Source organism: Hermetia illucens, chromosome 5, assembly GCF_905115235.1.
Source record: "Hermetia illucens chromosome 5, iHerIll2.2.curated.20191125, whole genome shotgun sequence".
Classification (NCBI taxonomy): Eukaryota; Metazoa; Arthropoda; class Insecta; order Diptera; family Stratiomyidae; genus Hermetia; species Hermetia illucens.
The window spans coordinates 32,238,691-32,250,910 of record NC_051853.1 but is presented as its reverse complement, the minus strand read 5'-3'; the positions used below and the strand labels follow the sequence as shown (position 1 = coordinate 32,250,910).

The following is a 12,220-nucleotide window of genomic DNA, read 5'->3' as shown; positions in this document are numbered from 1 at the left end:
GCAATGTGGTCAACATTGCGTTCGCCCGAGATTATTACCTTAATTTGGCTCAGGTACACATTCACAGCTGAGTCGACTGGTACCCGAAATCCAGTCACGGTAACAAGTCCCTCTGCTACCAATGAGATTTGAACAGCGACTCAGCGTTGTAACCACTTGAGCCATCCGGACACACCTTGGTTTTACTGGTACTTATGCTTACATTCATCATCTCCCTTTTCTTCTTTGTCATATCTGCTTCGTAGACATCTTTGACAGTTTTCAGTTGTAACTAAAGTCTGTAATGGCAGCCCTACCTAAGTTAGAAGAGGACAACTCGATATTCACATCGAAAACAGCAAAATCATGTGTCAACCAACTGTCAATAGCTTTTAGACAATTCGGGTGGTCGTCGCAGGTCGGGTTGGTCTTTTGTGTGTTTTGGTATCAAAATTATGATCCCTGCATTGTTTGATTCTTAACTAAAGTGACTTCATTTTCACACAAGTTCCGCTAGCCAAGTTTGGCTTGAAATCACCGAAAGAAACTACCCAAAAACCATGGAGGAAGCCAGACCTGTTGATGGGGATCCTCCCAACAACGAGGAAGGTATGCGAAAAATCAAAACATTGGAAAATTGCGTGTGCACTTTTGTATCAGCGCAATCAATTTTACGTTCCTTATGAAACCATATGCTCACTGAATTGATTTTTCTCCAGATCTTAAAGCGCAGATTGCAAAACTCACGGCTGAAAAGCGGAAGCAGCACGATGAGTTCAATATCCAGCGAGCCAGGCTTAAGGAATTGTACTTGCAAAAGGAGGCGGAGTGTAAAAAACTGTCAGGAGAAATGGAGAACATGCAGAAGCAGTTGGATGATGTGAAAAGTCAATTAGTCGTGGTTGAATATAGAACGGAGAGCGATCGACAACAGCAGGAGCGGAAGGCCCAGGAGGAAATTGCTTCGTTGCAGCAATTAGTGCAGGGTATGTAGGGATAATTCCTTTAAAAGATGTTGGGATTCCTTTGGAAGTGCTGGGATTAAATCATTGTGCAGTGGCTTCGTTGGGTAGTGAAATATGTATTTCAGTGAGTGCAACTCAATATTCCTGTATAATAAGTTTTAATGAATGACGTCGACAGGATTTCCTGAATTTGTTGGCAGAACTTTGCGGATATTGTGATGTTTTTGGTTTGCAGTACTGTATGGATAATGGTTTTTAGTTCGATTTAAAAATTACTTAATTCTGATTTGTCTAAAGTTTTAATTTACAATAATTTGCACCTAAAAACGGTTCAGGTTTTGATTCATACCTTTTGAAAGTTTCAAAAGAAACTATTGAAATTTACATTGTCCTTTTGTCTGTATGGTTGTCACACGGAATTTACTCGAAAACTATTGTCAAAAACGTTGGTCGCCTATCAGGTCAAACGACGATAATGATATCATTTTTTTGAGAATTGTGGGGTCCTAAGTCCGCATCAACTTAATGCCAGACCGGACCAAATGGGGAGCAACTTACTCTTTTTTTTGGTTCGCGGACCCCTCGTTTAGAGCTTAGCACCCAAACTTTAAAAAAATTAGACGTTGACGGTTTTACGGTTTCTTACCAGGGCAGAGAAAAATCGTCAGACGCTGCCTCACCTCTGTCCTGGAAGCAGCGTGACCGAAGCGGCTCGTAGATGTGAAGTGCTCCTTTATATAATTCACCGGTCCGGCATTAAGTTGATACGGACTTAGGATCCCACAATTCTCAAAAAAAATATTTTCAGCTTTGACCAAGCTCTGGCCAATTAGGCGGATTTGTTCTCAATATAATTCGTAATCATGTTGTGTTCTGTGAATTATCCGTCACGCTGCTCTCAGGGCTGAGGTGAGGCAGCGTCTGATGATTTGTCTCTGCCCTGGTAAGAAACCGTAAAGCCGTCGTCGCCTAATTTTACGGTAATGAGGTTTGATCGATAAATATGGGCCGACCCAGGAAAACAGTGGCACTTTTTATGTGCTTCTTCCAGAAAGCATGGAAATATTTTGGGACAGAACTGCTTGTATCTTACTGTTGATATACTGCCTTTATAAGACAAAAAATATCCAGAATTTATTTAGAAAATTCAATTTCCAGATTATGTCCTCTTCAAATTAAGTCTTATCAGCTGTATTGGATTTATTTCAGCGCTTGATCTAATCCTCGAAACTTTGTTACCGTTCTGTGTGAAACAAAACCTTATTAGAATCGAGTCGATGTCTGTCAGTCTACCCGTCACACCCGATTTATTTGGAAACGACTAGACCGATTGCCACGAAAATTAGTGGGAGCATGTGTTCTGTGGATTCCTTTACATACAACAAGTGACCCCATTTTGTGTTAAGTGTAAAGGGGCTCCCCATACATGCGAAACGAGGGCGTAACATTCTCTTTCGCAGAATGTAACCATGGGAGGTATCAAATGATAGGGCTCAATTAGTACGAAACTGGCCCCATATTTGTTATCGGGAGAAACGAAGAGGAGTTGGGGCTGAAAATATGACCACCAAAAAGTGTAACAGGTCTCGTTCTCAGAACCTATTCATCCGGAAAATTTGAAAAAAAAAACAGTGGTGTAAAGAATGAACGAAACGAAATCTAGGTCTCAAAGTACATCCCGTTCCGATATCTGCACAAATAAAGTTAAATAATAGTATATTAAAATATTTTCAAAATTTAGCCGGAAACGCCCCTTAGATTCATCCTAGAAGTACAAAATTTGGCACTTGCATAAGGGATAACACAAGGCATAACTTTGGGGAGGAAATCGTAATTATTATTAAGAAAATTATAGAAGGTGAAGCTTTTACACTTTATCTGAATTTTATGCATTCTACAACGTGTATGACGTCATCATCATGTTTAGGGTGATGTAATATGTACGTATTTCTTGTAGTTTGAAAAAATATAAGGGGATATTTTGGGTTTTTTAGCCATTTACGAATGAAAAAATGTACGTAGAAAGTTTGTCACATAAGATGAACACAAAATCTTTATATCCGAAACCAGCTTCCGGTATTCCGACTTGTTCGATTGACAGAAAGAAATCGTATTTTAGATAACACCTCAGAATGCATTTAACTACATTCTGAGGTGTTATCTAAAATCCTGTCCAAATGCCACTCCAGATTAGCTAAAAACACCAAACAAAAGAAAAACCATTCATCATCATCATAAACGGTGTAACAACCGCTATGCGGTCTAGGCCTGCCTTAATAAGAAACTCCAGAAATCCCGGTTTTGCGTCAAGGTTCACAAATTCGATATTCCTAAAAGCTGTCTAGCGTCCTGACCTACGTCATCGTTCCATCTCAGGCAGGCTCTGGCTCGTCTTCTTTTTCTACCATAGATATTGCCCTTATAGACTTTCCGGGCTGGATGATCCTCATCCATACGGATTAAGTGACCCGCCCACCGTTACCTATTGAGCCGGATTTTATCCACAACTCATATATTTCCTCGTTATGTAGCCTATGGAATTGTCCATCCTCATGTAGGAGGCTAAAAATTCTTCGGAGGATTCTTCTCTCGAACGCGGCCAAGAGTTCGCAATTTTTCTTGCTAAGAATCCAAGTCTCCGAGGAATACATGATGACTGGCAAGATCATTATCTTGTACAGTAAGAGCTTTGACCCTATGGTGAGACGTTTCGAGCGAAACAGTTTTTGTAAGCTGAAATAGGCTCTGTTCGCTGACAACAACCGTGCGCGGATTTCATCATCGCGATGTATCAGCAAGGCATTATATGCACATTGTATTGAATGTGGCTTAATTTCATAATATCCGCGCGGAGGTGAAAAATTGTAGATCCGTGCGGCACGATCAAGGAGGGAAGATCCGCAAAAGATCACATAGTTATTCGAGACTCGTTTTGCCTTAGATGTCGATGTTACCCACCTGTAGGATTTCCTTTCTGATCGCGGCTCGGCTTGTGTTATTTTTTTGTTGTTCCAATTTTCACTTTGTGCTCAATTTTAAGGCTGTGTGTGAAATAAATCCTTGTTAATATCGGTTCAATGTCTGTCTGTTCGTTTGTCACACGAGATTTACGCCGAAACCACTAAAGCTGTCATCATGAAATTTGGTGAGAATATGTGCTTCATCAGTTTGAGTTGGTTTTAAGGGAGGTTCCCCATGTATGCAAAAGAGAGGAGCAACATATTTTTTCACAGAATATGGTCATGGGGAGTATCAAATGAAAGGGATCAATTAGTACATTAATGATCTTATTTCGGATATTAGGTGAAACAGGATAGTGAGGACTCAAAATGTATAACAAAAAAAGTGAAACTGGTATCGTTTTCAAAACTTATCCAACTGAAAAATTTGAAAAAAAAATCACAGTGATGTGTTTATATAAAATCTAGGCCTCAAAATGCAACCCATTACGATATCTGCTCCAATAAAGTTAATAATAGCGTTATCCTTCAACGGGTCCTTATTTTTGTGAACGAATCTGTTCTTAGGGGGTCAAATTGACCTAATTCTTTTTTGGGTTTTTTGACTTGTTTTTAAAGAGATAGATCGTGGAAATTTTTATCTATTAAACTGGTTTAATTCTTTTCATCATATTTTTAGCGCAGTTTTCACAGGAATGATATCTGCGATCAGGGCAAATATGATTTAAACATTTATCACAGCGAACACTGTACTTATTGCTGTTTTTACCAATATTGATAATGATGGTTCTGGCTCTTCTGGTAAATTTCGAACATGACGAACAACTGTACGAGCATTTTGGCCACGTGGCATACCTTTACGACGTTCAATAAACGGATTACAGAAAAATTGGCCAACTTTTATCAAAAAAGATGGCGTCTCTCACTCGGGATCCATTTTGATGTAAATAATAAATGCGTTGCTAGCTCACACTTCGATCATATTGAAAAAAACAGCTACTGGCGAATAATTGACCTCACTTTTGTAACGATAGGTGCCCACAAGTTTGTCCAAAACATCAACACAGCCTTTCGTTTTATTCTAAGATTTGATAATATCAGGCTTTCGTTCAGAGTCTGATGTATCAATGTCAACAGTGGTATGATGGGTAGAAATTAAAGTCACGAAATGCCTGAACTTTGTATGGTAAACTAATTTTTTCTTCAAGTCGACTAAAATTGGTGGAATCTACTTGAAATAATAAAAACTTGTTTTTCCTATTCACTAGTGTTAATTTATTGGTCTTGCAAATACCAATATTTCGAGAACCAATTGTTCTCGTCAATAACAGGTTAGCACTGATGAAGGGAACAAGTGGTTCCCGAAATATTGGTATTTGCAAGACCAATAAATTAACACTAGTGAATAGGAAAAACAAGTTTTTATTATTTCAAATAATTTAATCGCTAGAAATACCGCGTAATTACACTCAGGGAATCTATTTTCTATTCTTTCGAAATGTGCCATGTCATTTGGCATTTCTACAATTCATCAGCCAAATGATATGAGGTAAAAAAGTTGTCACAAGTGATATTCCTACCGGTCAAATCTAGAAAAAATTAAAAATGAAAAAGAAAAGAAAAATAGTTACTTTCCGTTAAATCTAGAACCACTTTTTCACCTTGATTTATTTCACGTCACGGCCAACATAAAGTTGTAACTTGTAGGCATAAAATGGGTCTGCATCAGCTGCGGCTCATATTTTAATGCCGTATTTGGCTGGCTTTCACGTACATTGTGTAAAAGGACTATGACCTTGAAATGAGAAACAGTTATAAAACTGCCAGGCACATATACTGTTTTCATTTATCGAAGACAGTAGAATAGGGGCTAACTTATCACGTATACTACTTCTAGTCCCTCGATCGTCAAAACGAAGCCAGCAATTGATATTTTTAAACATTTTGAGAGGCAGAAAAAATGGGTCCACAATGTTTATCATTCCACAATTCTTCGACGGATTTATCATTGGAGCGATGTACACCAGCTAGCAACAATACACCATAATATGCGCGCCTTGTCAAAATATGAAGATTCTACCATTCATCCTTATACAGACGTACCCCCTGTAAATTCGTCATATCCAATATAATCTTTTCGAATGGATAGATCAACAATAAAAATTATGGCAAGGAATCAGTAATCTGTGATGCGATAAAAATTGCTGGACCTGGCTACGAAAAAAAACGTAATTCAATCAAAAATTAAAAAAAACTTAAAAATTACCTGATTATGAATCGAACGAACGAGAAACAACTAAACGAGCAGCAGGCAACGGATCTTTCGAATATTCAATTGTTTTATCTTTCGACAAACATAAAACACGCGACCGTGATACAGCTTCTTCTCTCAAATCTTGGGACAGATATTCGATGTCCAACTCATCCCCATCATCAAAATAACTTTCAACTTCATCTTGATCTGGGAAAAAATCTTCATTGTCTGTATCAAACAGATCTGAATCGTCAGTTGGATATTGGTCGAAAAGTAATAAATCCAATTTTTTCGAAATTATTTTTATTCAAACAAGTAGAGTAATTAATTTCGTTTGTTTGTTTGTTTCGACCATAATTTAAAAAAAAAGTTGGGCCGAAATCTCAGGTCAATTTGATCAAATTCCAAATCAAGTGTCCAATCTGGCCCTCCAACATTCTTGAGCCTGGCTAAACCCATGCAAGCGCGTCGATGAACACTTCGGTGGTGTTACACTTCGGTGCTGGCCAAACTGCACGATTAAATTTTGCCATTGTTGGGGTGTTTGGGAAAGCTCTGCCCTCGCAGTTGACTTCAGTTAACTTTTTCGTGGTGCTGGGATGCACTTAAGGAGGGGGAGGGGGCGTTCCGGCTAATTACTTAAAAATTAAAGTAATATACTATTATTAACTTTATTTGAACAGATATTGGTATGTAGGGTATTTCGCAGCCTAGGCATACAGTGGCAGCCTCTTGATTTTTTTTTAGATTTTTCGGTTGGGTAGTTTCTGAGAATGGGTCCGTTAAAGAAATGATCACTTTCAACCCCCTGCACTTCCCACCTTTTCAATAAATGTCGAAACTAAGGCCGACATCGGAAACTACCAGCCAAGACTTTTCATTTGATACCCCACATCACTATTTTTGATGAAAACATATGGAGAACCCCCCTTAAATTCGACGTAGGATTATGTAACTCACTGCATGCGTGAGCGTTCACAGTTCCCACCTTTCCACCAAATTTGGTGTCAATCGCTACAAGCGTCTCCGGGAAAAATGCGTGTGACAGACAGATAGACAGCAAACCCATTTTAATAAGGTTTTGTTTTACACGAACCCTAAATAACAAGAAAGAATTCAATAAGAATTGTGCCAATTGTTCATTTCAAAGTTTAAATTTGTAATGAATCAAATTGTCATCAAAATTTATTGCGAGAAGCAAAGCGCTCAAACAAAGTGAGAAGTTAGCGAACATTTAACCGTTCAACTACGCTGGCGTCTAAGTGGGTCTAATGCTTTTGTAACTTTCATCGGGCTAGGGTGACATGGGCCATTACCTAAACACATAGCGAATCTCCCGATAAAAGATGTAAGTCCAACGTGAGATAAAAAATGAGAAAAATTCACGACTCAACGGAGTGTGCGTGATGTGGGCTCTACCACAGATAAAAACATAATGGAATATCTCACTTTGTGTGACTAGGAAATTCTAAGGAAGGGAGAAATCTTAGGAGAGGGCCTCATCCTTCGTGGATTGTCGCTCTCTTAATCACGGCATCAGGGATTGCTAGATTTCCACCCTTCCCCTCCCCTTTCTCCCTTCTCTTTCTTCGTTATTATCTTACTTTCGAGATGCATCTGTTATCATCGACTAGGTTTTTGTGCTTTGACGTCCATCCCAATTTTCAATTAAATTGGATCAATAGTTCTGGACAAAAGTGGGTGAATTTCTGTCAAACGAATCAATCGTGAATGTGGACGACTTCGCACATTTATTATTTATTTTAAGTAAAAATGTGATGGACAATCTAGCCCAAATCAAATGTATAGATTCGCCTGCGTTGTCATAATATGGTGTCTCGAGTTAGCTTGCTTTTCTTTTTCTTTATATCAACGAACTGCTACAATACATCGTGATAAGATAAGGAACCAAGGAACCAGGTATTTGCGATAGATGGCCTTTTTGCCGCAAAAGGTCCGTAGCATTCTGAACTGGAATACCGAAAAAGATAGATCGATGTAAGTTTGTTTGCGGCACTATGATATGAACAACCTCGTGGCTCGTGGTATGCTACCTAGTTTTGTGTATTTTCTGGTTTCAGGATTAAAAGTTCAATGTTACTAGCAAATTTTCTGCGTATGGATGACCATGGAATTTAGGGTGACAGATAGCAATTACGAGTAGAGTACTTACCGGATCAGCTAGAACAATTCACTCGCATGAAACCCGTAGATATTATTGTGAATCAAATCTTGACATTAGTCGAGAATGTCCGGTGATTTTTGAAATAAAGTCTGGGAGATTCTGGAAAATATTGACAATAATTTTTTAGCCAAGAGTGCGTATAAAGCTGCACAATTATTGATATGTTTGTAGAGAGGTGCTTCACGCTCTGGAATTTAGAGCTGCAAAATTGCATTCAAGGTGATTCTCTGCTTTGATATAAATCAAATAAGTTAGTGCAGTCTTACGCACTTGAAGTTATACACCTTCCAACACCTCAATAACTACCAAATAATTAGGATTTGATTGCTATATAAAACTTTATTAAAGCATGAAGTAATAAAATAAACTACAATTGCAGTTAAAGAGCAGTAAAGAAAATATTTTCTGTACAATTGAATTATTTCGGAAAATGTCGTTCATTTCAATATTTCTTCAAAGAAAGAAAATTACGCCCCCATCATTAGTTAGAGGTATGCAGTGGAAGCTCTGTCCTTTTCTGATGCTTTTAACATTTATTTTCCCATCGACGATATGTATTCTAGAACCACTAGTAAATTCCGATTTTTATTATGATTTTTCTTAACTAATATTTTCTTGTAAGTTTCAACATTTTATTTCTATAAAAAATGTTTTCCCCAAATAGACACAATTGAGGAATCTTCAATCTGCAAAGCTGAATTGGAACATCTTCGAGAGGAGATGATTAGAGTGAAGCAAGAGAATCGGGACTTACGGGAATTAATTGCACACCAGGTAGACATTATTTCAGTTTAAAGGTTCACATCTTCTTACCTGTGTTGGTTTCCATTCCACAGCAACAGGATACGCCTAGCCTGGCTCCTGTTCTCAGCCATGTGAAGAAGACACTGGCCCGGAAATTGGGCGCTGACTCAAGTGCAAGCAATGAAACAAGTTTAGACGAGTCAATGCGGAAGGTAAACAAATATGTACGTAATCTGCGCATTTGTTTTTCCTTTTTATTTTATGAGTGCACTCATTAAGTAATTCATTTACACTGAAAATTCTAACTTTTGATGTAAATACACAATCACAATGTAAATAACTTTCGTATATGTTCAAAAAAGCTCACAAATCTTGTCACTAACTATCTTCTATTTTTGCGAGTTATGCAGCCTTCATGTCAAATGTTCTTGTTGAAGTTTTCACTGATTACAGTATGAAAACCAATATGTGCACATTTTAGAAGAAATTCCACTGGTTCTAGTTTGCGAACTTTTTGTGTTGATTGCAGGCTCAAGAAGACGCTCAGGTTTTGCGGTCACTGGTAGTACCATTAGAGGAAGAAATCAAAGCTTTGAAGGAAAAATTACGAGCCACTGATGAGGAACTGCAATCATATCGAGGAGCCAATATTGTAAGTTTTCTCACAGGACATTTAGCCACATATTTAAGTCTTATAATGATAGGAGCAACCTTCTGCTGAAGTCATTGCTACTACGTCTCAGAACGAAATATGCATGCAATCCAGCCCAATTCATTTAAAGCCAGACGCGACGGATTCCATGACTAAATCCACTTCTATGGATTACATACAATGTGAAATGTGCCAGAATTATGAAACCCAACTGGTTCAAGCTCAAAAGCAATTAACCGATGAAAAAGAAAAGAATGAGAAGTTGCAAAAGGCTATCTTGGATACGCGCGAAGAGCTTAAAAAGGAGTCTGCTTTAAGACGTGATTTAGAGGAAGAATGGCAACAAAAACGTGAAATTCATAAGGAGGAAGTCCAAAGCTTGACAGAACAAGTTAAAAAAAGTGAAAAGGAATTGATTAATCTTCAGCAACAATTCCTCGACACTAAGGACGAAATTACACGTCAATTATACCGACTAACCGCCGATCGAGAGCAAATCAATAAGCACTTGGAGACCCTACAAGGCGATAATGACTTCCTCTCTGGACGTTACTTAGATACATCCGAAGAAATTCAAAACCAACGAATTGATCTGCCCAACAATGTTGACGAATTACATATTTTGCTGTTGAAGCAACGTGACGAATTGATTCAAGCTCGAGTCGGGGTTGAATTCGAGCGTCGCAAATGTGTTAGCTACGTGGATGAGACGAATTTGCTGAGAGATCAATTAGAATCGATTGATAGCGAGCGTAAGGCATATGATAAGAAGGTCCAATCTCATATTAGGTCATTAGAGTAAGTAGAGTTTATGCTGTTGCAAATTGAAATGTTATGGGATTTATTATGGTTTCAGGGAACGACTTAAGGCTGTTTTAAATAAGGAACAAAATACTGAGCTTATGAAAAAAACGTTCGAGCGCAAAGAAGCCGAACTTAACGAACAATTGTCGGAGTTGCGAGTACAAGTTATCGATTTACGAGAGGCTAATGTAACTACTTTTTTATTTTTGAAACATCTTTGGGTCTTTTATATGTCTGAAATATAGAATAATTCCTATGAGATCTTTAAATGTAACAAAATTTAATTTTTTTTAGGAAAAACTCGAAAAAGCGCATTCTGATTCAAAATCACAGATCAAAATTCTACAAGATGAGCTATCTACTAGTGAACATGTACAAAAGGACTTTGTGAAATTATCGCAATCATTACAGGTGGGATCCAAGTTTTTCTTGATTCAGTCATACTCAAATTTAATATACATTTCACTCTCTACCTCTTCAGATCACTCTTGAAAAAATTCGTCAAGCAGATACTCAAGTGCGTTGGCAAGACGACGAAGACGTGGAGAAATGTCCGAATTGTAGCGTTCTATTCACGGTTACTTGTCGTAAACAGCATTGTCGTCACTGCGGAACAATATATTGTGACAAGTGTTTAACGAAAACGGTGCCATCTGGTCCACGAAATAAACCAGCTCGTGTCTGTGATATATGCCACACGTTGTTAATACCAAATACGGCTCCCTATTTTAGCCAAGCGCCACCACAGTCGCCAACATAAATGCTTACAAGCTTGATTACTGATTGGCTCCTTTCTACTTTTTAAAAGTTCTGTCATTTTTAAAGCTTTAAGATTTTTTCCCACTTGTTATTTAGAACAAACTTCTTCCTGCCCGCAATATAATGTTAACTTTGGGAAATCATATTGTCATGATTGAGTGTAGGCGTCCATTTATACGTATCGAATAGACCGAAATTTCATGTTCCTCAGATTTATTCGTGGCCATTAATGAGTTTTGCCATGGAATCGGGTGCTGGGCAAATTCGTTATTTTTTTCCTATGTTAAAAAACGAGCATAGCTCACGTTTCACATCAGCCATGCAGAATTTTTGACGATACTTAAGCTACATATCCCCACAAGTCATGTTAACACGAATATGACTTCTCTTTCCGTTCCAACATTTTTCCCAGTCTCAAGCTTGTGGCTAAAATATTTTTCCTTATTTTTTCAACGAATTTTTTGTCTAAATGACTACTTGTAAATAGAGACTCTCATATAGTGATTTACAGCTAAAATATTGAAGAATTAATGTGAAGAAAATTATATTTCACTATTCCAAGTTAAAATAAACGCTAAAAATGAAAATGTGTTGTTTATAAATTTATTTTGCTTTGCTCAACTAAGTACCGGCTTGGGCAAAGTGGAGGGAGGAGTTTAGGAGTTGACCATATTGCAATTATTGTTGAAACGAATAAGAGAGTGAGTGCTTTAGCTAGCTCATTGAGCTGCCGTCCAACAATACACTCAAAGTATTCCCTGCGTGTTGTAAAAGAAGGCGACTAAAATGGGTGGAAATTTGCGAACTACCAGTTTGTAAATTGCGAAACTATCTCAGTACAGAAGCGTCAGCAGAGCCCCTGATAAAGACCGACTTTATGGCTATGATCTCCGACTATCGGAAAGGGTTTTTTGCTAA

General features: G+C 37.9%; 1 protein-coding gene across 2 annotated transcripts; it reads left to right on the top strand.

The window, feature by feature from the left end:
• Positions 1 to 365: 365 nt before the first annotated feature.
• LOC119657706 (rab GTPase-binding effector protein 2) lies at positions 366 to 11,889 on the top strand. 2 transcript variants are annotated; one of them, XM_038064749.1, is made up of 9 exons: positions 366 to 588; positions 699 to 965; positions 9,008 to 9,117; positions 9,180 to 9,299; positions 9,617 to 9,739; positions 9,792 to 10,537; positions 10,596 to 10,731; positions 10,838 to 10,954; positions 11,025 to 11,889. In XM_038064749.1, exons 1-9 carry the CDS (start codon positions 540 to 542, stop codon positions 11,301 to 11,303), a joined length of 1,947 nt encoding a protein of 648 aa, XP_037920677.1. In that variant the 5' UTR covers positions 366 to 539; the 3' UTR covers positions 11,304 to 11,889. The 2 variants fall into 2 exon arrangements, with proteins under 2 accessions (XP_037920677.1, XP_037920676.1); XM_038064748.1 differs by having other exon boundaries at positions 9,180 to 9,311.
• The last annotated feature ends 331 nt before the right edge of the window (positions 11,890 to 12,220 follow it).

Coding starts and splice junctions, on each gene's coding strand:
- LOC119657706 (XM_038064748.1), top strand. CDS start 540: ATGGAGGAAGCCAGACCTGTTGATGGGGATCCTCCCAACAACGAGGAA. Junction 966..9,007: donor GTTGCAGCAATTAGTGCAGG/GTATGTAGGGAT, acceptor TTCCCCAAATAG/ACACAATTGAGGAATCTTCA. Junction 10,732..10,837: donor TCGATTTACGAGAGGCTAAT/GTAACTACTTTT, acceptor AATTTTTTTTAG/GAAAAACTCGAAAAAGCGCA.